General features: G+C 66.3%; 5 protein-coding genes and 1 pseudogene across 11 annotated transcripts; 4 read left to right on the top strand and 2 right to left on the bottom strand.

Moving 5' to 3' along the window:
• Positions 1-954: 954 nt before the first annotated feature.
• Positions 955-5,620, bottom strand: EIF2B4 (eukaryotic translation initiation factor 2B subunit delta). Of its 4 annotated transcripts, none has more exons than XM_064411378.1 (13): positions 5,479-5,620; positions 5,348-5,391; positions 5,094-5,202; positions 4,577-4,783; positions 4,252-4,334; positions 3,963-4,054; positions 3,514-3,628; positions 3,154-3,230; positions 2,863-2,965; positions 2,544-2,671; positions 1,666-1,846; positions 1,412-1,592; positions 955-1,195 (listed from the first exon to the last, which is right to left on the bottom strand). In XM_064411378.1, the coding sequence occupies exons 1-13, from the start codon at positions 5,492-5,494 to the stop codon at positions 996-998; spliced, it is 1,536 nt and encodes a 511-aa protein (XP_064267448.1). In that variant the 5' UTR covers positions 5,495-5,620; the 3' UTR covers positions 955-995. The 4 variants fall into 4 exon arrangements, with proteins under 4 accessions (XP_064267448.1, XP_064267446.1, XP_064267447.1 ...); XM_064411376.1 differs by having other exon boundaries at positions 5,064-5,202; positions 5,479-5,619; XM_064411377.1 differs by having other exon boundaries at positions 4,577-4,786; positions 5,479-5,619.
• Positions 5,621-5,759: 139 nt separating this feature from the next.
• On the top strand, positions 5,760-12,010 carry SNX17 (sorting nexin 17). The gene is made up of 15 exons (XM_064411382.1): positions 5,760-5,973; positions 7,506-7,580; positions 7,752-7,869; positions 8,179-8,243; positions 8,319-8,429; positions 8,788-8,878; positions 9,055-9,142; positions 9,463-9,532; positions 9,649-9,741; positions 9,883-10,086; positions 10,413-10,535; positions 10,646-10,723; positions 10,902-10,976; positions 11,246-11,287; positions 11,376-12,010. Exons 1-15 carry the CDS (start codon positions 5,911-5,913, stop codon positions 11,493-11,495), a joined length of 1,416 nt encoding a protein of 471 aa, XP_064267452.1. The 5' UTR covers positions 5,760-5,910; the 3' UTR covers positions 11,496-12,010.
• On the top strand, positions 6,039-7,499 carry LOC135297842 (uncharacterized; the record flags this gene model as incomplete). The annotated part of the gene is given in 5 exon segments (XM_064415796.1): positions 6,039-6,679; positions 6,682-6,768; positions 6,771-6,905; positions 6,908-6,958; positions 6,961-7,499. Coding segments are annotated over 5 exon segments (885 nt in total), but the record flags the coding sequence as incomplete, so codon positions are not given.
• A 92-nt stretch (positions 12,011-12,102) lies between the features above and the next one.
• On the bottom strand, positions 12,103-16,457 carry ZNF513 (zinc finger protein 513). 3 transcript variants are annotated; one of them, XM_064411381.1, is made up of 3 exons: positions 16,339-16,457; positions 13,424-14,017; positions 12,103-13,238 (listed from the first exon to the last, which is right to left on the bottom strand). In XM_064411381.1, the coding sequence occupies exons 1-3, from the start codon at positions 16,376-16,378 to the stop codon at positions 12,487-12,489; spliced, it is 1,386 nt and encodes a 461-aa protein (XP_064267451.1). In that variant the 5' UTR covers positions 16,379-16,457; the 3' UTR covers positions 12,103-12,486. The 3 variants fall into 3 exon arrangements, with proteins under 3 accessions (XP_064267451.1, XP_064267450.1, XP_064267449.1); XM_064411380.1 differs by having other exon boundaries at positions 13,424-14,014; positions 16,162-16,441; XM_064411379.1 differs by having other exon boundaries at positions 16,162-16,440.
• Positions 16,458-16,583: 126 nt separating this feature from the next.
• Positions 16,584-21,704, top strand: LOC135295717 (E3 ubiquitin-protein ligase RNF19B-like). 2 transcript variants are annotated; one of them, XM_064411363.1, is made up of 10 exons: positions 16,584-16,852; positions 17,041-17,120; positions 17,867-18,424; positions 18,791-18,972; positions 19,501-19,651; positions 19,992-20,154; positions 20,576-20,690; positions 20,795-20,929; positions 21,021-21,213; positions 21,319-21,704. In XM_064411363.1, the coding sequence occupies exons 3-10, from the start codon at positions 17,982-17,984 to the stop codon at positions 21,494-21,496; spliced, it is 1,560 nt and encodes a 519-aa protein (XP_064267433.1). In that variant the 5' UTR covers positions 16,584-16,852; positions 17,041-17,120; positions 17,867-17,981; the 3' UTR covers positions 21,497-21,704. The 2 variants fall into 2 exon arrangements, with proteins under 2 accessions (XP_064267433.1, XP_064267434.1); XM_064411364.1 differs by having other exon boundaries at positions 16,586-16,852; positions 21,337-21,704.
• A 303-nt stretch (positions 21,705-22,007) lies between these two features.
• LOC135298266 (uncharacterized) lies at positions 22,008-23,208 on the top strand (annotated as a pseudogene).
• The last annotated feature ends 389 nt before the right edge of the window (positions 23,209-23,597 follow it).

The following is a 23,597-nucleotide window of genomic DNA, read 5'->3' as shown; positions in this document are numbered from 1 at the left end:
CCCTTCTGCACAGACGGAGATGGGGCAGGGAAGGCAAAGCTGGGCCCTTCTGCACAGACGGAGATGGGGCAGGGAAGGCAAAGGTGGGCTGCTCCTGCACAGAGATGGGGCAGGGAAGGCAAAGCTGGGCTGCTTCTGCACAGATGGAGATGGGGCAGAGACTGGGCACTGAGGCCCCGTGGAGTCGGGCTTGCAACACTGCTGCTGTGCCTGTAAACCACCCTGAAGCAACTGGGAATACCAACAAACAACGTGTGCACGCTACCTGTAGTTAACACCCTGATTACTCTCCCTCCAAACAACGAAATCGGGGAGAATGTGAACATGCTCTCCCCTACCATCAGTTATGCAGTCACGCTGCACATGCTGATGCCGCACGGGCCAGCACTCCCGCAGAGCAGGACCTGCAGTTGCATCCCTGCGCTGTGAGCCCGCAGCTCCCGCACGGCCGGGCCCGCACACGCGAGGTCTCTGCGCGGGCTGCGTCCCGTCATGCCGCGCGGCGGGGATAATTTGCATAGACACGCCCCGCCCCCCGCCAGAACAGCGGTGCGATTTACATGGCCCCGCCCCGCGGTCCCGGTCCCGGTGCCGGTGGGGCCGTGGGGCACCGCCGGTCGCGCTTCCCCGCCCCCGCACCACCCGCCGACCGGCCAGGCCCCGGGGAAAGCGGCCAGGGCCAGAGCGACCCGCGCTCTCCCCCACCAGCCCAGCTCGGGGGTCTACCAGAAGCACAGCCCGAGTGCCACCGACTCGCCGAGGAGGGCAAGCCAGCGGCCGTCACCACACTGTCATCATTTCCCCAGAGGAGGGGCCTAGGGACGCGGAAGACCCGTCTGTGCTGCAGCATGGAGTGGGAGGAGAGGCCCCAAGGAAGGTGCAGAGCTGTGCCAGTGGTGACATGGATGACACGGGTGCCAGGGCTCTGCCCCACCACAGATGGCACACACAGGGTACTGGGGCCTGGTTTATTAGTGTCCATGCAGCTGCTCTGACTACTGATCCACATTCTTAACGCGCAGGACCACAGGCACTGAGGTGCAGGGGATCATGCCCAAGTCTGTGATGACCAAATCCACCAGGTCTGGGGGCGTCACGTCGTAGACCAGGTTAAGAAGGCGTAGGGACTTGTTCTCTGCCCAGCCCCCAAGCTGGGCCTGGCCCTTCCGGAGCACGATCAGGTCATCAGGGTCATCTGCAGAGAGTGGAGAAGCAATCACAACCGGGTGAGGGACAGCACCTCTCCATCCTGCCCCTGGAGCAGCACACACCACCACTGCCTGCCACGTGCCCCTGCCTGAAAGTGACCCCTTGCCCAGGAAGAGGGATGGCACGGCCGAGCACTGTCATGGTCCACAGCAGGGACTGGGAGAGAAGGTCCCAGGTGGGAGGAAAGGCACAGAAGCCGTACCCAGCTCGTTGGAGACAAAAGAATCTGTCTGCACCCGCTCGCAGAACTTGTAGGTCTCGCAGCAGACCAGGACGGGCACATTGTAGGCCTTGGAGACCAGCGCGATCTGCGAGGTGCCCACGCGGGACATGACAGAGCCGTTGGCCAGCAGCGCGTGGGCTCCCAGCAGCACTTTGGACACCTGTCGGGAGGCACAGGCTCTGTCAGCAGCGTCGGTGGCAGCGCCGCCTCCCCGGGCCGCGGCAGGGCCTCACCTCGGGCAGCACGTAGGAGATGGCGTTGATCATGACGTAGGTGCAGTGGATGCCGCGGCGGACCAGGCGGCGCAGCGTCTGGCGGCCCTCCAGGCGCGGCCGGCTGTCCACCACGATCACGCGGAACGCGCGCCCCTGCTTGGCGTGGGCGTCGCACAGCGTCCGGTTCACCAGGGAGGAGCTGCGGGGCGCCCGTCAGGAGCTGCCTCCCGCCACAGCAGGCTCCCCCCTGCCACCATACCAGCCTTACCCTCGTGAGCGCTGCCCTTCCAGAACCCTCCTGCACGAGGGCTCCTAGGGCACGTCTCCCTGTCTTTGCACAAGGAAGCACCCTGGGAAAGGTGATGTCTCAGCCCTCCCTGTAAGCAGCACTGACCTGCTGCAGCCTGAATTGCTGCTAGTGAAGTCCAAGGCAAAGAAGCAAAAAAGGCTTTTGCATAACAGCCTCCCTGTGTGTGACCAGCACAAGGGACTCTGCCGCTCCACACCCTCTCCAGCTTCCCTCTCACAACACTCCCGTCCTGCGTTGGCCTCCTGCCCCTGCTCCTTGCTGTGCCCAGCATACATAGCACACCTGGACTCTTGCTGCAGCAATCTCTGGTTCTTTTCCCCACCTCTACTTCTTGTGACGCAAACTTCTGTATTTTTGCTTCCTGACATTTGACTTTGTTGCAGTTTGTTTACAATCCAGTGAACAACCCTGGCTGTTCTGTAAGGGCCCTGGGTGGAGGGAGCTGTGGCTCTGGGGCTCTTGGAATCCAACTTCATACCAGGTAGGACAGTGCTGAGCCCCGTGCAGGACCATCACAGCCTCACCTCCCATGCTGTTCCATCCCCTCTCCTACCCGCTGGATCAGCTGCCTGTGCTCTGTGCTCACCATCCATACACCAGTATCACGTCGTGGTCATTGATCTTCTCAAAGGCAGACCTTGAGATGGCCTCAGCTGCCAGGACAATCTTCTCTCGCAGGTATTTGTCGATCACGTCCTGGAGCTTCTCCTTTGCCTAGGGAGAGATATCACGTACAGCCTTTCTTGCTCTCAGCAGCTCCCGGGTTTGAGCCAAGTGGGGATCAGGCTCTTCCCCGCAGTAACCATCTTTCAATTCCACTGCAGCACTGTTCTGTGTCTGCATCCCATCCCTGCTCAGCTCCTTCACCCAGGGCCTGGAGCCTGCCACTGAGCAAGGCCACTCACCTCATCCTCTCTGAGGGTGTCTGGCAGGCATGAAATCTCCTTCTTGAGGAACTTGATGGCATTGCCCATGCTGGCTGAGAGAGGCCGGCACTGGTTCAGGAAACTGTGGAACAAATGGGCTTAGCTCCAAAGCAGCCTGGAGGGGCCAGACAGGGAGAGGGAGGGTGGGCAGGAAGGCAGAAGCCTAGGAAAGTCAGCCAGAGTTTGGGTGGACACCAACCCAGAGATGTGAACAATGGACCACACTCTGTGGAGCTTTGGTCCCTCTGCTCTGGCACTGGGAGCCCTCACCTGATGTGTGGCTTCAGCTTGGCCACCAAGTCCCGTGAGAGCTCCTCATTGGGGGGAGTGGAGTAATCCCGGATCAGCTGAGACAAGGAGAAAGGGAGTATGATCTCAGGGCACCCCGCCTGATGGGCTGCAGTGGGGCACACATGTCCTGCACAGCCTGACACGCTGCCTGGAGGGGCAAAGGGTGCTCCAGGGACTCAAAACAGCAGGGAGAGTGCCACGAAAGGACCCTGCTGTGGCACGAGCCAAAGGAAGAGGCTGAGGATGACTGAGCACAGATACAGCCCCAGCAGTCAGGGCACAGGAACACAGCCCTGCAGGCAGCACAGAGTCCCTGCTGCCAGGCAGCTGCTCAGGTACCTGTTTGAAGACTTCGAGCAGCGCGATGCAGCGGGCGTTGGAGCCGTTGATGATGCCCTGGGAGTACTGCAGGCCGAGGCGCACCACTGCCGGGTGGATCACTGTGGAGGGGATGCTGCAGGCACCAGTGGGAGGGGGCTGTCAGCACCTCTGCAGCCCAAAACACTCAACCCATTCATGAGCCCCAGCCCAGCAATCCAAGGGATGGCCAGGAAGGGGGCTGGCAGAAACCTGAGGAGCCAGGCTCACCCCACAGCCCCTTCTCCTGTGGCCCTGCACTCTCCCCATAGGAAAGATATTGGGCTGCCCCTACTGCCACTCCCCAAAGCAAGCAAAACGTCCCCCACCACTCCATCAGGTGTATCCCACATACAGGACTATGACACCCCTCCTCCAGAGCCATTCTGCAGCCAGGCCAGCCCAGGCCTTGGGCTGGGGAGGCTCTGTACCTCATCTGCTGCGTCAGTGGCTTCTTCCGGCTGTACTGGTGGAGGTGGGAGAACAGGTTGACCTTGGTGCCGTAGTCCTGCCTCAGAGGTACCTGCAGCCAAGTGTTGTGATGGCTCACCCAGGGCTCTGCTCATTCCAGGGCCACCAGTCACACCCAGCACTTGCTCAGGGCACGCAGTTCCCCTCTGCTCTTCAGAGAGCAGGCTCTGGTCCCACCATGTGCCCCCCCAGGCCCTCTGCAGCACAGCTGCCCCAGGTGTGCAGCCTGTCACCCAGTCCTCCTCCTACCTGCTGCCTCTCCAGCTTCTTGGCCAGTTTCCTCTGGGCAGCAGGGTCATCCACCTGCACATGCTCGGGCAGCCGCTTCACCACTGCAAGGACAGCTGGGATGAGGCCAAGCTGCTTTGGTGCACCCCCAAATTCAGGGAAGGCAGGGCAGCACGCAGGGACAGGCAGAACCCAGACCATGGACAGAATGAAGGCAGGGCAGCACCCAGGGACAGGCAGAACCCAGAGCACGGATGGATCACATGGGCATTCTCCACCTGTGCCCACACCAGACCCTCCCATGCTGCTCACCACCCTCTGCACCCCGTGGTGCTGACAGCCTTACTGGACTGGGGCTCGGTGGGGCTCTGCCGGGGCTTGGCCGTCGTGGCTGCCTGGCTCAGCTCTGCCTTCCTGGCCTGCTTCTGGGCCCGCTCAGCCTCCTGCTTAGCCCGGCGTTCCGCTCGCAGCTCCGCTTTGCTCTTGCCCCCCGCGGGCTTCTCGCCGTCACCGAGGCCATCAGCCGAGGCAGGGGGGGCCGTGGGCTGAGCAGCTGCTGTGGGGAGAAGGGGAGTCTGTGCCCAGTGTCGCCGGGAGATGCAGCCCAGTGCGAGGGGCAGCCCGCGGCAGGAGAGCACCCTCGGCACCGGGGCAGCCCCGCGCACTGCAGCCGCCCAGCGCGGCTGTCCGAGGGCCCGGGCCGGGGCACGGCGTGGGGCCACACCCAGGGCTCCCGCTGGAAGACACGGCGGGCTCCGGGCGCTGCCGGCCCGGCACACCCGCGGGCCCGGCCCGGCGCTGCCGCTCGGGGCTCTGCGGGACGCGGCGCTCACCGCGCGGCTGCCCCGCCTCGGGGGGCGCACCCAGCTCCGCGGGCTCGGCCGACGGCCCCTTCTCGCTCCTCTTCTTCTTCTTCTGCTGCTTCTTCTCCTTCCGCAGCTGCAGCTTCTCCTCCCGGGAGAGCTCCGGGGCCTGTGAGCACACAGCGTCAGGCGGCGCGGACCCCGCTCCCCGCGCCGGCCTCACACCGGCCCCGGCCCCGCTCCCAGCCCCGGCCTCACACCGGCCCCGGCCCCGCTCCCCGCGCCGGCCTCACACCGGCCCCGGCCCCGCTCACCTGCGGTCCCGCCGGCACTGGCGCAGCTCCCTCGGGGTTCCCACCTAGAATGACGGGAGCGGGAGGGTGAGCGCGGCCGGGTCCCCGTGTCCCGGTGCCGTGTCCCGGTGCCGGTCCCGGCCCGCACTCACCCTCCCGCTCCGCCATGGCCCGCGCGCCGCGCTCAGCGCCCCCTGCCGGCCGGCGGCTCCTCGCCACCCGCGGGCGGCCGCTCCTCGCCGTGACGCGATGACGTCACCCCGGTGCGGGGCCGGTCCGTTCCCGGGGGTGCTCCCGGGCCCCGCCCCCCGGCCCCGGTCCCGGCCCACCCCGGCCCCCGCTGCGGGCGCGCCTGCAGCCGCGGCGCGGCGGGGCGCTCGGGGCGGGGCGGGCAGGGCAGGGCAGGGCGGCCCCGGGGCGGGCGGACCGGGGCGAAGCGGGGCGTGCGGAGAGCGACGGCCCCGGGCGGGGCGGAGCGGGGCGGCCCTGGGGCGGGCGGTGCTGCCGGCCGCGCCATCGCGGGGAGTGCTGGCCCGAGATGGCGGCGGCGGGAGGCGGGTAGCGGGGGCGCGCTCGGCCCGGCCATGCACTTCTCCATTCCCGAGACCGAGACCCGCGCCGGGGACGGCGGCGCCCCTGCCTACGTGGTGAGCGGGGCCGAGGGAGCGGAGCTGTCCCGCAGAACGGAGCCGCCCCGCGGAGCCGAGTGGGTGGCGCGGCTCCTCGGCCCGGGTGCGGTGCGGCCCCGGTGGGGCCGTGCGGGTCCGCAGCCCCGGCGCGGTGGCGGGTCGGGATCAGGACCGGGACCGGGACCGGGGCCGGGCGAGGCGGGCAGGTCCCGGCCCGCCGTGCCAGGGCCGAGCAGGGATCGGGCCCCGCCGCCCCCGCGCCTCCGGATCGGGCGCGGGAGGAGCAGCCCGGGGTGTCCGGACCTTGCCCTGCCCGGGCGCCGCGGGCGGGGGCGGGCAGCCCGCCGCGGCCCCGTCCGGTCTCATCCCTGCTCCGGCTCATCCTGGCCCGCCCGTCCGTCCGTTTGTCCCGGCTTCCTGTTTTGGTCCCTGCGCCGTGAGCGCCTCCGGAGGGGAGCGGGGGACGCTGCCGCCGGGTGGCGGCGGCTCTCGAGTGCCCGGACCCCGCTCCCGGGGCCGGCAGAGCCCCCAGGCTGGCCGGGGGTCCGGACCGCTGCTCTCGTGGGCAGCCCTGGGCTGCAAAACCCATGGTTGCCCCCTGTGCCGAAATCCCTCTCCGGAGGTGGGGCACGGTCGCGGTGGTGAGCGGTGATGGAGAGACCTGGCGATCCGCAGGAGCTGCGGTTGCTCAAGAGCCACAGGAGCAGGCAGCCCTTGAGGCATTTCGTCCTTGTGACCCCCCTGCCCTTTGCCCTCCGCTGCTGCGGAGGCTCCTCAGGCCTGGGGGAGACCTTGGGGGCAGCCCTTGGGCAGCCCGGGGGTGGGCAGGAGCTGTGAGCTGATGGAGAGCCCTGATTTGGGCAGGTGTGGCTGCTGCCCGTGCCACTGTCCCTCGTGGTTCCCCCGCAGCAGCCCTGAGGCACTGGGCTGGTGCCTTGGAGTGGGGAGGTGCCGGTTGGGCTGGGACCTGTGCTGGGCCCTGGGCAGTCCCAGCGCTCAGGAGCACCCGTGGGAGGCCGGGCTGGGCTGCCGGGGCTGGCTGGAGGCTCATGCCCATCCTCTCGCCCTCCCAAACTGTGCTGTGGGGGTGGCAGGACTTGGGAGGACAGTGCTGTCCCTTGCAAGGACTCTGCCTGTGGGGAGCTGCTGGGAGCTGGACCATGGTGTTCCCTGTGTGCTCTGCAGTCACAGCTCTGCCCTGCCTGTGGATCAGCAGGAGCTGGGCCAGAGCAGAGGGGCTCGGCCAGGGACCTGCTCCTTGTGAAGCCCTGGGAGCAGGGAGGGCTGTCCTTGTCTGGTGGCACGGGGACACGCGTGTCTGCGGGGCTGCAGCGTGGCTCTGTGCTCCCCACGGCTGGGCAGACAGGGTTAGACCTTCCTGCTGTCAGCAGGCACATCTCTTGGATGTGCTCATACGCCCTGAACCATTCTGCCCGTCTGCCCGTGGCTGGGTCCTCAGGAATATTGCCTTTTCCTGGGTGCATGCTGGGCAGGCCCTGGGGTTCCTGCACCTGGCAGGTGCTGGCTCTGAGCAGCCTCTCTCCCTGCAGGCCTACAACATCCACGTGAACGGGGTGCTGCACTGCCGGGTGCGCTACAGCCAGCTCCTGGGCCTGCACGAGCAGGTAGGGGGACAGCGGGGCGCCCACTCCTGCTCTGTCACACTCCATCGGGGCTCCCACGTGGATGAGGCATGCTGGAAGCTCTGCTCCCCTTGCTGGGGATCAGCAAGCGTGGGGGACCAGGGCAGCCACCGTCTCTGGGGAGGCTCCTGCAGCACTCTGTTCCTGTCCTAGTTAAGGAAGGAGTATGGAGCCAACGTGGTCCCAGCCTTTCCCCCAAAGAAGATCTTCACGCTCACCCCAGCAGAGGTAGAGCAGCGCCGGGAGCAGCTGGAGAAGTACATGCAGGCTGGTAAGCTGGGCCTGCCCCGGCCCGCTTGTGCAGGGCACGGCCCTTGGCTTCCTCCTGCCCTGCTCCATTCATCCCCTGGCTGCATCCTGCACCTCCCAGTGCAGCACTGGTGTGATGGGCTTGTCCCCCGGGTGCCAGCTCCTGCCCCAGCCCCTGCCCTGCACTGGCAGAGTGGGGCTGTGCAGGGGCTCCCTGGCTGGCCCAGCACGCAGTCTGAGGGCGGGCTGGGGGCTGCAGAAGGGCCAGGCACCGGTGTGGGTCCCTGCCCCTTCCCCAGGGACGCCTGAGTGCTCGTGCCCCTTCCCGCAGTGCGGCAGGACCCGACGCTGGGCGGCAGCGAGACCTTCAACAGCTTCCTGCGCAAGGCCCAGCAGGTGAGGGGCTCAGCTGTGGCGGGTCTGGGCCCACTCTGCTGATGGGCTGGGTGCCAGTGCTGTTTGTGTCTGCAGGAGACGCAGCAGATCCCCACGGAGGAGGTGGTGCTGGAAGTGCTGCTCTCTAACGGGCAGAAGGTCAAGGTCACCATCCTTACGTCGGACCAGACCGAGGATGTCCTGGAGGTGCCAGAGCTCTCGTGCTGGGTGGGACCAGCCCCTCCTGCTGCCTTCTGGGGTTTCCCACGTCTGTGGGGCTCTCTCAGCCTGGTAGCCCCCCGCCCTCCCCTGCCATTTGCCTGGAGCAGGGTTGACTTGGTGGGGCTGAAAGCTGGGAGCTGAAATGGGTGTGCTGCAGGGTGTGTCTGGATCCAGATTGATATTTGGGGTCCCCTAGCTGTTTCCTGGTTGCAAGGAGCCCAGGCCTGGTCACAGGGCAGCAGGGGTGCTGCCTTCCTTCTGTTGGGAGGCCCCAGAATGCACATGGGCTGGGTCTTGTCACAATGTTGGGACAATATCGGGACTATGCTGCTCTTCCTCCCAGGCTGTGGCCTCCAAGCTGGATCTGCCAGATGACCTGGTTGGCTACTTCAGCCTCTTTCTAGTGAGAGAGACCAAGGATGGAGCTTTCTCCTGTGAGTAGAGCCCACTGTGGTGGGAATCTGTTCTGCCCCCTGCCTGGAGTGAGGGCTGTGTGCTTGGACCCCACCTTGGGTGGGGGGCCCAGCTGTTTCCCTTGGGGCACCCTGGTGTTGGGGGCCATGGGGCTCCTGCTGCCCAGAGCTGCTGCTGAGCTGGTGTTTCCCCGCAGTTGTGAGGAAGCTGCAGGAGTTTGAGCTGCCCTACGTGTCAGTCACCAGCCTGCACAACCCCGAGTTCCAGATCATCCTGCGCAAGAGGTGGGCGGGGCTGTGGGGCAGCAGTGGGGTGGTGCCCAGGGCTCCTGGTTCCACAGGGGGACCCTGCCCTCCTGCCATTGCTGCCCGCAGATGCTTTGGCCCCCAGGAACACACCCGAGCATCCCTGACCATGGCACTGAAGCATGGGCTGCCCTGCTGCGCTCAGCTCATTTCTGCCTTCTCATGGCAGATGGTTTAATTGGGGAGCAGGGCACAGTGACTGATGGTTAGGGGGAGCTGGCCAGCCCACAGGAGGGTGATTTTCTCTTCACTGCCGTCAGGAGGTGGGGAGCAGGCTAACCTGTGTGGTTCCCTTCCAGCTACTGGGACTCGGCCTATGACGACGATGTGATGGAGCATCGTGTGGGGTTGAACTTGCTGTATGCACAGGTGAGGGCTGGTGTGGCACAGCCAGGTGAGGAGAGACACTGCACCCCTTGGCCACAGCCGTGCAGGGGCTTGGGGGGCTCCGGTCCCAGGCGCTCACCAACCTCTGCTGCTTGTAGACGGTGTCAGACATTGAACATGGATGGATCCTTGTCAACAAGGAACAGCACCGGCAGCTGAAGTCCCTGCAAGAAAAGGTCTCCAAGAAGGAGGTAGGACAGGGCACAGTGCCACGGCTGGGGCAGTTCTGGCTCTGCACCAGCCTCTCTCCACGTGATGCGTGGTACCGGGTTGGTGGCCCGTTCCTGGCCCGGGTGGGCAGCAGTGCTGAGCACCCCTGGCCTTGCCTGCAGTTCATCCGCCTGGCGCAGACCCTCAAGTACTACGGCTATCTCAAGTTCGACCCCTGTGTCACTGACTTCCCCGAGAAGGGCTGCCACGTCGTCGTCAGCGCCGGCAACAACGAGCTCAACTTCCAGGTGCGGCTGCCGAACGAGCAGATCAAGGAGGGCAGCTTCAAGGTCACACGCATGCGGTGCTGGCGGGTCACGTCCTCGGTGAGTGACGCCTGGAGGGCAGGGAGGGCTCTGGGGGGGCTGAAGAGACCTGGCTGTGCCAGGCTGGGCCGGCACCCCTTCCTGGAAAGGTGCTGGCTCTGATGCCAGCTTCTGGCCCAGTAGGCCTGGAGAGGGTCTGGATCATACCTTGGGGCTGAGGGGATCATTGGTGTGAGGACATTGGAGGGGACCTGACAGTGGCAGAAGACTGGTGGCACTGAGCAGGTGTCCACACTTGGCTTGGTGCTGCCCTCGAGCTGCACTGGTGTCTGGGGAGCTGCTCCTTCCCCTCTGGAGGCTCCCAGCCTTGATGTGTGTCCTTGCAGGTGCCGATGAACAATGGCCCTTCGGGGAGCAGCCCAGGGAAGTCGGAGGTGAAGCTGGAGTTGGCTTTTGAGTACCTGATGAGCAAGGACCGGCTGCAGTGGGTCACCATCACCAGCCCACAGGTAGAGCTGTTGCGTGGTGGGCTGGTGAGGGGAAGGGCTGGACTGGGCCCTGCATAGGGTGTGGGAAGGCTGTGGGGTGCATAGAGCCCTGTGACACTTCTCCCTTGCAGGCCATCATGCTGAGCATCTGCTTGCAGTCCATGGTAGATGAACTGATGGTGAAAAAATCTGGAGGCAGCATCCGCAAGGTGAGGGTTGGGGCTGGATGGTGGCTCTGGAGTGGGATCCCAGCCTGGCCCTGTGACTTCCCAGGGTCTGGACTGGGTCCTGAGTGCTCTCCTCAGGATGGGGCCGGCATCCCCAGGGCCAGTTACAAGCCCAGAGCTGGCGCTGGGCCGTGTGGCTAAGCTGAGTTCCTCCGTGCAGATGTTTCGGCGGCGGGTGAACGGGGCCCTGCGGCGCTCGGACAGCCAGCAAGCTGTGAAGTCACCCCCGCTGCTGGTGAGTGGGACCCTGCAGCCCTGGCTGGGGGGACACGTGCAATCACAGGCTGTGACGTGCTGTGTACCAGAACTCACTGCTTCCAGAAGAGCCCCTGTCCCCGTGGCAGGGCTGGGGCAAGCCCAGAGGACAGCAGGGCTGTGGGAAGGGAAAGAGGTCCTGGACCAACTCAGTGAGCCAGACGCCCTGGGGACAGAGGGGGCAGGTAGAAGGAGAGGTGGGTGTTGTGTCCCATGACCCTGTGCTGCCCAATTGTGCTGTTCTCACAGGACTCACCCGATGCCTCCTGGGAGCCCATGGCCAAACTCTCGGTGAGTTGTGTGTGGGCGCACCAGAGACCTCAGGCTAAGTGGGTAGGGGAGCTGGGGGCGTCCTCCCTAACATCTCCCTTCTCCACAGAGCAAGCTCACTTCTGTCAGCCTGCGTGGGATCAGCCACTCCAGCTCTGCAAACGATGTGGGTGCTAATGACTTCCACGGCAATTACGCCTTTGAGGGCATTGGCGATGAGGATCTGTAGTGCCCTCTTCCCAGGACAGCCCCGGCCTGAGCAAAAGGGCCTTCGCTGAGGAATGTACGACCTGCAGCCAGGTTGCAATCAACGTGCCTCTCACCTGCTACATCCACCTTTCCCTGCTCCCCGGGGCTGGGAGCTCACCCCCAGCCCGCCATTGCCTTTGGGGCGGGGGCAGCTGAACTCCTCCCGCTGCTGGCTCCAGCTGGGAGAGGGCTTGTTTGACCTGAACAGTTTGCCCGGGCAGAGCCCTGGAGCTGCAGTGCAGGGCCTGGCCCAGCCTGGGGGCAGAGCCAGGCAGGCTCCATAATGCCAAATTAGCATTTAGGTTTGTGCTCCGAGACAGAGTGCAGTAAGCTGTCTTGGGGGCTCCACGCAGAGCCCCCTCTAACCCGCTCATAGATGCCAGCATAATCTAGGCTTGTAACCACGTATCTCCTGCTGCTCAGCCCGACAGAGCATTAATGGACAGTAACTGATGTTTACACTGCAACAATGATTAAAATGGATCCTGATTGGTACCAGGCTGTCTGTTGGGGGGTGGCTGCTCTCCCTCCCGTCTCTGTGCCAGCCCTCTGCTGCCCTCCTCTGTAGCAGAACAAGGCCCCCAGGGTGAAGAGCAGATAACAAAACTGACTGTTTAATGCTTTTATACACAATATAAATTACACCGACCAGCACGGCAGCAGCCATGGAACCAGTCCTGTTCCCCCCTCCCCCCTTTTCCCCAAACCCCGGCAGAGGAAGGCTCCGGCAGGCAGAAACAGGCAGGTGGGGTGGCTGGGGACATGGCGGTGCTGCCACACGGAGAGGGGTCAGAGCTGCCGGTCGTGACTTCACCCTGCCCAGGCAGGACGGGGCTGCTGGAGGCCCCAGTGCGCCTCTGGGCCTGGTGTAAGGCAGCCCTAAGCCCCCGAGAGTTGCCCGCCTGTCCTCCCTCCCCCAGGGAGGGCAGGCACCGCGGCACCCCAGGCCCACTGCCGGGCTAAGTGCTGTCTCAGGGCAGGGCCGTGCCCACGGCTGGGGGGGCCAGGAGGGCTTTGGCATTGCGCGGGTTCACCCAGCTCTCGGCTGTGTGGCCGTGGATCTTCTGGTGGCGCTTGTAGTTGTCCCAGTGACCAGTGGTGTAGGAGCAGTCCCGGCACTGGAAGGGCTTCTCGCCCGTATGCCGCAGCATGTGCCGCTTCAGGTTCATGCTCTGGTTGCAACTGTAGCTGCAGAGGCTGCACTGGAAGGGCTTGTCGCCTGAGTGGATGCGCCCGTGACGCTTGAGGTTGGCCAGGTTGCCGCAGGCATAGTCGCAGAGCTGGCACTTGTAGGGCTTCTCGCCTGTGTGCACGCGCTGGTGCCGCTTCAGGTTGTCCAGGTGGGCGGAGGCGTAAGGGCAGAGCGGGCAGGCGAAGGGCTTCTCCCCGCTGTGCGTCTTCATGTGCCGCGCCAAGTGGTTGGGGTAGTGGGTGACGAAGGGGCAGAGGCTGCAGGCAAAGCCCTTGTCCCCAGTGCCCTTCCGGGGGCTGGCACCCGGCTCGGTGCCCAGCACCGCCAGGCTGCAGCGCCCGCAGACCTGCTCGGCCAGGCCCTCGTCCTGCGCGAAGCCGTCGTCCAGCACCAGCCCGCACATGCGGCACGTGAAGGGGAAGAGCAGCTCGGGCAGCGCGGCTGCCTCCTCGCCCCGCAGCCGCGCGCAGCCTGGCAGGAAGGCGCCGCTGCCGCTGCCCACGTGCAGGCTCAGCTCCGGCAGCAGTGGCTCTGCGGGACAAAGAGACAGGGTTGTGAGCTGGGTGGCACAGCGCCAGTGAGGACTGGCTCTGTGACGAGCCACAGTGAGCCTGGCAGTACCATGACTTGGGGTCAACGTCAGGATCCGTGCCCTGTGCCAGCCCCAAAGCCCCCACAGCAGCTCTCCCCACAGCCCCACGCCCTCCCACCTTTACCTGGGTCCTTGTCCCGCCGGTGTGGCCCCTCGCCCTCAGGCAGGCGGTGGCTGAGCATGTGCCGCTTCAGGTTGCGGCTCTGGTTGCAGCGGTAGTCGCAGGCAGCACACTGGAAGGGCTTGTCCTGGCTGTGGACCCGCTCGTGGCGTTTGAGGTTGCCCAGGCTGCTGCAGGCGAAGCTGCAGCACGTGCAGCGGTACGGCTTCTCCCCGGTGTGCGTGCGCAGGTGCCGGGTCAGGTTCACCAGCTGGGCAGAGGCGTAGGCACACTGCGGGCAGGCGAAAGGCTTCTCCCCGTTGTGTGTCTTCATGTGGCGCTTGAGGTGGCTGGAGTAGTGGGAGGCGAAGGGGCAGAGCTGGCAGGAGTAGACGATGCGCTGGCTGCGGCCGCCCTCGGCGCCGGCGCACTGCAGGCAGCTCTGGCCCAGGCTGGCAGCCAGCTGCAGCCCGCACTGGCGGCAGGGCAGCGCCGCAGGGCCAGGCTCGCCCCCCTCCTCGGGGTCACTCTCCACGCTCAGCTGCTGGTACCCAGAGGAGCAGTCGTCGTCGCTCAGGGCGTACGCTGGAATTGCGATCTTCCCCACCAGTGTGTCTGCTGAGAACACCGTGGGCATGGGGCCGTGTCAGCCTGGCGGGCCTGGGCACTGCCCCTCTGCCTACGCCCCCAGCCCCACCCCTGGCACCCAGCAGGAGCCCACCGCTCCCTGCACGGCAGTGAGGAGCCCCACAGCTGCCCCAACGCCCTGCTGAGGCCTGTTCTGGGTGTCTAGGGAAACCCTGACACTTCTGCATGGCTGGCAAGACCCTGGCACCAGGAAGGATGAATCCATCATCCACTCACACTGCTAGGCCTGGTGGGTAGGAGGTGGTGGGCACAGCCTAGAGAAAGGGGTGGCCATAAAGCTGCTCTGTGCCCCTCTCACTGTGCCACTGCCCCAGCCCCGGCTGGCAGCTGGTTGCGCTGCCATGGCTGGCAGCAGGGAGCTCCAACACCAGCCCCTTCTGCCCTGCAGGAAACATTCCCCTGCCCCACGCAGTGCCACTCTCCAGTGGCAGCAGGGGGAAGGCTGTGCCAGGCTCTCAAGTGGAACTTCTCATCTGGGCACAGACACTGCAGCCCCTGTGCTCCACAAGTGCCCCCAGGCTGGTGCTCGGGGCTGGAGGGACAGCTCACCATGACCTGTGAGCCATGCCCTGCTGGCCCTGCTCTGTGCCTGACCTGCAGCCCTGGGGCCTGTCAGGCTCAGCAGCTGCCCACCACCCTGGGCTGTCCCCTTGCCAGCCGGGCTGCGTCCAGCTGATGAGGCTGACCTATGCTGTGGGACAGGGCAGCCCTTCCAGCCTTCAGCCCCTTCCACAAGCACTGCTGGAAACACAGACATCACAAAAGGGCATCCTGCCAAGCCCTGCCTGTTGCAGGGGAACTTTTGACCCTGCCTCAAGCCCTCTGCCAAGGGACCCCCTTTCTCCTCAGCTCAGCCCCAGCCACGCCAAGGGAACCCCCTGTCCCCTCAGGCCAGTCCCACACCAAGGGAACCCCCTGTCCCTCAGGCCAGTCCCACACCAAGGGAACCCCCTGTCCCCTCAGGCCAGTCCCACACCAAGGGAACCCCCTGTCCCTGGGGCCAGTCCCACACCAAGGGAACCCCCTGTCCCCTCAGGCCAGTCCCACACCAAGGGAACCCCCTGTCCCTGGGGCCAGTCCCACACCAAGGGAACCCCCTGTCCCCTCAGGCCAGTCCCACACCAAGGGAACCCCCTGTCCCTCAGGCCAGTCCCACACCAAGGGAACCCCCTGTCCCCTCAGGCCAGTCCCACACCAAGGGAACCCCCTGTCCCCTCAGGCCAGTCCCACACCAAGGGAACCCCCTGTCCCTTGGGCCAGCAGTGCCACAGCATCCCCAGAGCCCCTAAAGGGCCATGTCAGTGCCCACATGGCACAGCCTGTCTGTCCTGCCTGGTTCACTGGGCTGAGGTCCGGGTCCTGCTCCCGGGCTGGGGCTGAATGGCAGGACAGGTAATCCTGGCAGAATTTGTCCCCAAAGCCCTGGCAGGCTGCTAGGGCAGGCAGGGCAGGGCAGCAGAGCCCTCGGAGCAGCCCCATGGGCCAGGCAGCTGGGGCTGAGCCTGGGGCCAGAGCGGGAGCCGGGCACAGCCCCTGGGGACAGCGAGGGGACAGGCACGGGGCCGGACAGTCGGTGCCGTCATCTCTGCGCTCCGTCTCACTGCTCAGTGCCCGGGGCGGGGAGCGCCTCCCGCCAGTCCCGGTCAGCAGCTCCCCGGGGCTGAGCCAAGCTCGGGAGCCCCGGCGGGACGGGCGCTGCGCGCAGCAGCGGGCCCGGTGCCGGGGCTGAGCGCGCTCCGTCCCGCCCGCCGTGCCGAGCGGAGCGCTGCAACAGGAGCCCGGGGCTGGCTGCGGGACGAGCCCGGCGGCGGCTGCGGGGCGCGGCCCCAAGCCCACCGCGGGGACACGTCGTGGCCGGGACCCTGGCGGGAAGGAGCATTCGGGGATCGGTACCGGGGGCGAACGCCGGGCGGGCAGAACCCACCCCGGGGCCCGCGGGGGCCGGGCCTCCCCCGCGAGAGGAAGCTCGGCCGGAGCCCGCGCCGGGCGGGCCCGTGGCGGGGCGGGCCCTGCCGGATGCGGCGGCGCGGGGCCGGTACGGGCCGGGCGGGCCGCGCCGCCGCCGCCGCCGGGGCTGCCGGAGACGGGCGGCGTCCCCGCGGGGCCGCACGCACCTGGCGGTCCCTTCTCGGAGGCCGGGCCACGGCCCAGCAGCAGGTCCCCGGGCAGCACCACCGCCGCTCTTGCCGTCTCCTCGGTGCCATCTTCGGCGTCCGCTGCGGCGCTCCGAGCGCCGCGGGTCCCCGCCGGGCCGCCGCCGCCGCCGCCCCCCGGGCCCGCCGCGCACTCACCCTTCACCGGCTGCGGGTGGCTCTGCTTCCGCCGGGGCATCGTGGCGGGCCCCGGCGCCGGCCCGGCCCCGCCGCCCGCCCGCCCGCGGCCCGCCAGCCGCCCCCGCCAGCCCGGGGCGGCCGCCGCCGCCCCGCCTCGACCGGACACTTCCGCTTCCGCTTCCCCCGCCGCGCGGGGGCTGCGCCGGAAGCGCCCGCGCGACCCGGAAGCGGAGCGGGCGCGTGCGCAGAGGCGGCGCTGCCCCGGCCCCGCCCGCCCCGGCATGAGGGGAGCGGGCCCGGGCCCGGCGGGCGGGGGCCGGACCGGGCCGGGCCGAGCCGAGCCGAGCCGGGTCACGGGACGGGCGGGCACGGCCCGGCGGGGGCGGGGCGGCAGCGGCTCCGCCCCTTCCGGCCGGCGGGACCGGGGCCGCTGCCGGCCGCTGCCGGTCTCGGTGCCCCTTCAGGGCCGGCTGCGGCTCCTCCCCCGGTGCCCTCCGGGTCCGGCCCCGCCGCGCGCGGAGGGCAGGCCCCGGTGAGTGCCTCGGCGCGGCCCCCGCGCGGTCACAGCGGGCACGCCGTGCTCCGGCCGCTCCCGGAGCTGCCGGGGCGGGCTGTGCCCGGCCCCACGCGCACGGCTCGCTGCGCTCCCGGCGGCTCCGCTCCGGCCCCGGCTGTGCGGCCGCGCTCGGCCTCTCACGGATCGCTGCTGCCCCTTTGCAGGTCCCGCGGGTTGCTGTGCCGGGCCGTGCTGTGCCGGGCCGTGCCGTGCCGTGCTGCCAGCGATGATTCCCCGCTGACAGGTACAGCCCTGGCCTCTGTCGCTGTCCGGTCACCGCGCAAATCCCGCCGCCGCACGGCTGCCCCGGCTGCTGCAGCCGCCCGCTCCCCGGGAAGTGCCCTGTCCCCTGGGAAGCCCCATGTCCCCTGGGAAGTCCTGTGTCCCCTGAGAAGCACAGTGTCCCCTGGGAAGTGCCCTGTCCCCCGGGAAGCGCCGTGTCCCCGGGGGGATGCGGAGCCACCCAGCGCCTGGCCCAGCAGAGCAGGCGTGCTGGGACTCCTGAGCCTCACCCGAGTGTCACTGGTTCTCTCACTGGTTCTGGCCTCAGACACGGGTGTGCTCTGCAGGCTGTGGGTCTGGCAGTGCTGCTGTGTGGGGAGGGCAGGGGCAGCTTTGGGGAGGAGAAAGGGAAGGACCACAGGGAGGGAGTGGATTTGCAAGCTCTAAGTGAGGAAAATGGACAGATTTACCCCACTGCAGGAGTCACCCGGCTCCTGGTCGCTGAATGCACTGGGTCCTGGGTCCCTTGGCAAGCGAGCTCCGGTGAGGAGTGCTTGAGCCATGTCTCAGCCTGGGCAGGGGTGGGTGTGAGTGCCTCGCTGCCCTGTGCCTGGCCTGGCTGTCACGGTGCTGTCACTCTTCCCGACGCTGGGGATTTGGGAGCTCTGTGGGCCCGTCACGCGGAGCTGGAGGAGGCAGGATGGGGCAGGACGGGCGAGGGAGCAGTTCTGGGGCACGGGCTCGCTCTCAGGGGCAGTTCCTCTGCAGGCTGAGCGCCGACTGCAGCTGGGGATGGCTCCGCTGTCACCTGTGCTGGGCCCCGGTAGGCGCCGGGCCCTGGGGCCAGCAGCTCCCCGCTGCCCTCCGTAGCTCCACGGCAGCCATGGAGCAGCCCGCCCGTGTGCCCGGGCCGCGCCGGCTGCTGGGCTGCTTCAGGCGGAGGCCGCACGCCCTCGGGGGGCAGACACCGCCGGAGCCGCAGCCGGAGCCGCCCGAGGAGACCCGCGTGGTGCTGGCCCTGGGCGAGGGCCCGGCGCTGGAGGAGTGTCCCCTGTGCCTGCTGCCGCAGCCGCCCGAAGCCTTCCCCAGGCTGGCGTGCTGCTCGCACCGCTCCTGCCGGGCCTGCCTGCAGCAGTACCTGTGCCTGGCCGTGCGCGAGAGCCGCGTGCCCGTGTCCTGCCCGCACTGCCCCGCCGCGCTGCAGCCCCACGACGTGCACCGCCTCCTCCCCGAGCCCGCCCTCCGCGACAAGTACGAGGAGTTCCTGCTGCGCCGGCTGCTGGTGGCTGACCCCGGCACCCGCTGGTGCCCCGCGCCTGACTGCAGGTACCGCGGGGTGGGCCCGTCCTGCAGCAGCAGCAGCGCCTGTGTCCCGGGAGCCCTTCCCAGGCTCGGGTCCCGTCCCTTTGTCCTGCCTTGGGCTGGGTGTGCCCGGGGAAGTGTCCAGTCCTGGTCTGGCTGCAGGGCCTGTGCAGCTCTGCCTGCCAGGGCTGGTGTCCTTGTGCTAGACACTCTGTGAGCCCCAGGGCTGTGGCTGCTGGACAGCGTGGGCTGCTGAGGGTGGATCCCAGCTCTCCTGGGCCGGGGCTGTGGCTCCAGCTCAGTGTGGGGCCGGGAGTGCCACGGCCTGGGCTGGCTGTGCAGGGAGGAGCACCCTGCTGCAGCCCAGCTCCAGCTGCCTTCTCCCCACAGCTACGCTGTCTTTGCCCACGGCTGTGCTGAGTGTCCCCGCCTCACCTGTGGGCGTGAGGGCTGTGGCACCGAGTTCTGCTACCACTGCCGGCAGCCCTGGCACCCTGACGGCCCCTGTGCACCCGTGCCACCGACCCCCAGCCTGGCCACCCCCACAGCACAGCCTGAGGAGATGGCCCACGGTGAGGCGCTGGCCCAGGGTGGGAGCAGCAGGGCTGGGGTTTGGCACAGTCCTGTGCCTCTGCGCCTCCTGCCTGTGGGGCTGCTGCAGCCAGGACCCAGAGTTCCCTCTGCTGCAGTCTCACAGCCCCTGTGCCAGTTGGGCCGGGGTGTATAGAGGGACCTCGGCTCCCCCCATGCTTCCTGTGGGATGGGGAAGGCTGGGATGGATGCACACTTGGACAGGGACAGGCTGGGATGGATGCACGCTGGGACAGGGACAGGCTGGGATGGATGTACACAGGGACAGGGACAGGCCTGGGGCAGGCTGGGATGGATGCACACTGGGACAGGGACAGGCTGGGATGGATGCACACTGGGACAGGGACAGGCCTGGGGCAGGCTGGGATGGATGCACACTGGGACAGGCTAGGATGGATGCACACTGGGACAGGGGCAGGGTGGGATGGATGCACACTGGGACAGGGACAGGCTGGGATGGATGCACACTGTTGTGTCCTGCTCCCCCATCCCATCCTATCTGCCCCCAGCTGAGGCCGAGGACATCAAGGTCTGTCCTCGCTGCAGCGCCTTCATCATGAAGATCAACGATGGGAGCTGCAACCGCATGAACTGCACGGTCTGTGGCTGCCTCTTCTGTTGGCTCTGCCTGCAGGAGATCTCTGACGTGCACTTCCTGAGGTCAGTGCAGGGCCTTAGGGACTGGGGGCTCCCAAAGGAGCTGGGGGGTCTGTGGGACTGCACTGGCCGAGGCTGGGGGCCCTGACAGGGTGGGGGGGCTGGGATGGGGGCAGCCAGACACTGCCCCAGGTTTGGGGTTAGCCAGGGGGAGCAGGGTGGTCTGTGCTGCTGGGGCTGGCTGCTGGCACCCCGCAGGAGGCAGCTGGAGCTCAGGGCTGGGGGAGCCTGGCTGCCTGCTCTCAGGAGGGCTCATGGATGTCCCCTGACATGGGGCCAGGCTGTGCTGGTCCCTGCCTGCCACTCGCAGAATCCTTGGCTCAGCCCCACTCTGTCCCCACAGCCCCTCTGGCTGCACCTTCTGGGGGAAGAGGCCGTGGTCACGGACCCGGAGGATCCTGTGGCAGCTGGGCATGGTGCTGGGAGCACCCATGGTCATCTCCCTTGTGGCGGGTGTTGCTGTCCCTGTCATCACCATTGGGATCCCCATCTACATGGGTAGGAAGGTACTGGCAGCTGGTTCTGGACTCCCTGTGGTCCTGCTCCTGAGCCTGGTAGCCCATGGCTCTTGGCCTGGGCAGACCTGCAGTGCTCCCTGCTGCCCTCAGCACATCCCTGTGCCCGCCCTGACAGCCCACAGTCCTGCTTTGCCAGGACCTTCTGCTGCCCGCAGCAGCCCCTGCAAGTGCAGGTGTGCTCAGCCTGGGGAGTGGGGTCAGGGTGGGTGAAAGGAGGAAGGGTTTAGGGAGGCTTTCCAGGAACACCTGTGCTGTGGTGGCAGTGCTGTTGTGGCTGCCTGTCCCTGAGGAGAGGGAGGGGTGTCTGGGTGGCTGTGGCTGGAGCTCTGCCAGGCTGGGAAGAGGCTGAGTCCCTGGGGCTGTGCCGAGGTCTTTGTAGAGCCCTTCACCTTTCTGTCTCGTCCTTGAGGTGCTGGGCCAGAGCCGGCGAAGCAGCCTGTCCGGGTGCCAGCAGTGCCTCTCTGTCACCAGCAGCGTCCTCCTGTCGCTCGTTGTGTCCCCGATCATAACAGCTCTCACTGTGGGTGAGTGCCGAGGGCACTGCCCACGTTGGGGTGGGACTGGGGCTGGTGCCTGGGTCCAGAGGCAGCAAGGCTGGGCTGGGCAGTGACAGCTTGTCCACCCGCAGGTGTTGGCGTGCCCCTGGTGCTCACCTATGTGTACGGGACCGTGGTGTTGTCGCTGTGCCGCAGCCGCTGGGGCTGCAGGGGCGGCCGCGCGCCCGGGGACCTCGGCGTGGTGGAGCTGGACAACCTGGCCAAGCGTGGGTCCCACACCGCTGGCAGGCCTGGCCTGTGCCCTCCCTGCTCCAGCAGGGGCAGGCCGTGGGAACGGCGCGCTCTCTCTCTCCCCAGTGAATGAGCTGTGGTCGGTGCTGCCCAGCCCCAGAGCGGGCGAGGACGGAGCTCCAGACCCCGCTGCCTCCCTGCCCAGCAGCAGCCGCAGCGCGCGCCCAGGGCCGCTGTGGCCAGAAGGGGACAGCCAGTCAGCCAGCACAGTGGCCCTGGCAGGGAGCATGCTGAGCGAGGGCCAGGACGCCTCTGACAGGTAGGCAGGGTGCCAAGGGGCAGGGGGGGCACATCCCTTGCCAGCAGCGTGCCCCGCTGTGCTGGGCAGGGACCAGGATGCTCCCTGTTGGGCTGCTGCCCTCAGGCCAGTGTCTGTCTGCAGGGAAGGTGTGACCATCGAGGTGGAGGTGTCGGTGGAAGCAGTGCCACGTTCTGCCCGGCAGCAGAGCCTCAGCAGTGCCCTGTCTGGGCAAAGCCTCTCTGGGGACTCCCTGGGAGGCACCAGTGACAAGGGCAGCTCTGTGGGTGTCCCTGTGGAGTGATGGGGGCCCGAGGGGGAGAGTCATGATCCACACACAGGCCCTGTGCCCTCCTGTGGCAGAGCCAGTCCCCCTCTGCCAGCACACCCAGCCCTGGGAGCTGGGTCCTGGGTGGGTGCCAGCTGCACCCAGCACTGCTGCAGCCTGCACTAGCCCTGCCTGCCCCTTTCCCAGAGGCACCACTAGGAAATAAAGCTGCTTTCTGAGGGTCCCTCTGTCTCCTGTGGCAAAACTCCCCTGAGAGGACAGCCCCCTGGCAGCCCACTGGTGTGCAGGACAGGCATCACATCTGCACCTGTGTGAGGAAGAGGCCACCCAGCCATGCAGGGGTTGTCTGGAGTGGCCTCTGCCCTGTCTGTACCAGCTGATCTGCCCCAAGAGCATGCTGCAGGGTTAGGGGAGGGCAGCAGCCCCCCAGCTCCCATCTCTGGTGCTGGTCCCCATACGGATCCATCCTGCAGCAAGGCCAGTGTGGAGGGACCACCTTGGGCTGTAGGTGGGGACCTAGTGCCAGATGGGCTGCATAGTCTCAGGCCCTGGGATCCTTGCCACTCTGACGCTCCTGCAGCATCCTGGGGAGAAAAAGCTACTTCTGAACGTTTTGCTGCTCAGAGCTGGGCAGTCACAGAGTGAGTAAAGGATTTGGGTTGGAAGGGAACTTAAAGCTCATTGCTGTCCCTTGCCATGGGCTGGGACATCTTCCACTAGACCAGGTTGCTCCAGGCCTTGTCTAACCTGGCTTGAACACTTCCAGGGATGGGGCAGCCACAGCTTCCCTGGGCAACCTGTGCCACGGCCTCACTAGGGAAGGATTTCTTCCCAATACTCCATTTAACCCTGCCCTCTGGCAGTGGGAAGCCATTTCCCCTTGCCTGTCCCTCCAGGCCCTTGTCCAAAGTCCCTCCAGCTTTCTTGGAGCCCCTTGAGGCATTGTGACTCTAAGGTCTCCCTGGCTCCTTCTCCAGACTGAACATCCCCAGCTGTCCCAGCCTGTCTTCACAGGAGATGAGGTTGGTGAGTTGGCTCACCTGCACAGCTTCCTCCAGCTGCTCTGGGATTCTCATGTGATGGGGTTGTGCCTCTGGCAGTGCCTTGCACAACAGATCTTCCCTTTTAGAAGGTGAACTCCACCCTCTGGTCCTCGGCTGTTGTCTTGGCTTCTGCAGTTCAGTCTGTCCCTCACCAGCACAGGTTCTGCCTCTCCTGGCACCTCTGACCCCTTCCCTGGCAGCCCCAGGCTTCAGCTCCCCAGCCTGTCTGGTGGCTCTGCAGTGAGTTGTCCAGTCCTGAACTGCTCTGGTGTCTCCAGGCTGGGCTCCTGCAGCCCTGTGTGAGTCTGGTGCTTCAGAGCCTCACACAACCCAGTGCTGCAGCTGGATGTGCTGTTCAGGCTGTTCCCATGTTCCCCTGGAATGGGGCTGCCTGAGGAGACCTCTCAAGACGACTTTTTTCCTTTGTAAAAGTGGGTTTGTTCTCAGCACAACATTCACTTGCCAGGTGGGTTCATCTCAGGATCACTCTGGGAAGGGGCTGCTCAGTACCTCATGCTTCCTCCCTAATATCAACATCCTGGTCAAGGCTACTCCAGATTATCAATAAACAGAATGAACAGTCACAGCAACAAGAAGTCCTAAAGTATTAGTTATTTTTGCAGTCCCCGAGAGCCTGAGCTGAGGCAGCTTTGCTTGGTGACATTAAAACCAGTTTGCCTCAATTACCATGTGCTGTCATCCCGTTCCTGCTGCCAAGCATCCGTCTCCAGAGGGTTTGGTTTTAAACTTTGTTCCTGCTCATTAAGGTTTGTGATGCAGTCTCCAGTCTCTGTGGAGTCCCCAAAACGGCTCTGATTCTTGGTGACCTCACATTAGTAACCTGTAGACCATTTTCTGTGTGCTCTGTTGATGTTTTATCATGCTGATTTTTACTCAAAATGCTCTGTGGTGGGTCCTGTGCCACAGCAAAGGCCCTCAGAGCTGCAGGTGTTTGCATTGCCTCGCTGCAGCTACACAGATGCAGGGGTGCTGTGGCTTCCTGGCAGGGTCAGTGCTGGCAGCTCACCAGGAACAGAGGAGCACAGGGTGCCGGGGGCTGTGCAGGGAGGTGC

The sequence above is a fragment of the Passer domesticus genome, chromosome 3, assembly GCF_036417665.1.
Source record: "Passer domesticus isolate bPasDom1 chromosome 3, bPasDom1.hap1, whole genome shotgun sequence".
NCBI lineage: Eukaryota > Metazoa > Chordata > Aves > Passeriformes > Passeridae > Passer > Passer domesticus.
Note: the sequence above shows the minus strand (reverse complement) of the source record. Positions and strands in the feature narration are given on the sequence as shown.

What these genes read in the sequence shown, in the direction of transcription:
- EIF2B4 (XM_064411375.1), bottom strand. An exon ending in AAGCTGAAGCCACACATCAG is followed by an intron (nt 2,966 to 3,153) that starts GTGAGGGCTCCC and finishes TTTGTTCCACAG; the next exon opens with TTTCCTGAACCAGTGCCGGC. An exon ending in GTGATACTGGTGTATGGATG is followed by an intron (nt 1,847 to 2,543) that starts GTGAGCACAGAG and finishes GGCGCCCCGCAG; the next exon opens with CTCCTCCCTGGTGAACCGGA.
- LOC135295717 (XM_064411363.1), top strand. Translation starts at nt 17,982, where the DNA reads ATGGAGCAGCCCGCCCGTGTGCCCGGGCCGCGCCGGCTGCTGGGCTGC. An exon ending in TCTGACGTGCACTTCCTGAG is followed by an intron (nt 19,652 to 19,991) that starts GTCAGTGCAGGG and finishes CTGTCCCCACAG; the next exon opens with CCCCTCTGGCTGCACCTTCT. An exon ending in CATAACAGCTCTCACTGTGG is followed by an intron (nt 20,691 to 20,794) that starts GTGAGTGCCGAG and finishes GTCCACCCGCAG; the next exon opens with GTGTTGGCGTGCCCCTGGTG.
- ZNF513 (XM_064411379.1), bottom strand. Translation starts at nt 16,378, where the DNA reads ATGCCCCGGCGGAAGCAGAGCCACCCGCAGCCGGTGAAGGGTGAGTGC. An exon ending in CTCCGAGAAGGGACCGCCAG is followed by an intron (nt 14,018 to 16,161) that starts GTGCGTGCGGCC and finishes CGGTGTTCTCAG; the next exon opens with CAGACACACTGGTGGGGAAG. An exon ending in CCGGCGGGACAAGGACCCAG is followed by an intron (nt 13,239 to 13,423) that starts GTAAAGGTGGGA and finishes TTTGTCCCGCAG; the next exon opens with AGCCACTGCTGCCGGAGCTG.
- SNX17 (XM_064411382.1), top strand. Translation starts at nt 5,911, where the DNA reads ATGCACTTCTCCATTCCCGAGACCGAGACCCGCGCCGGGGACGGCGGC. An exon ending in AGACCGAGGATGTCCTGGAG is followed by an intron (nt 8,430 to 8,787) that starts GTGCCAGAGCTC and finishes TCTTCCTCCCAG; the next exon opens with GCTGTGGCCTCCAAGCTGGA. An exon ending in TGAACTTGCTGTATGCACAG is followed by an intron (nt 9,533 to 9,648) that starts GTGAGGGCTGGT and finishes TGCTGCTTGTAG; the next exon opens with ACGGTGTCAGACATTGAACA.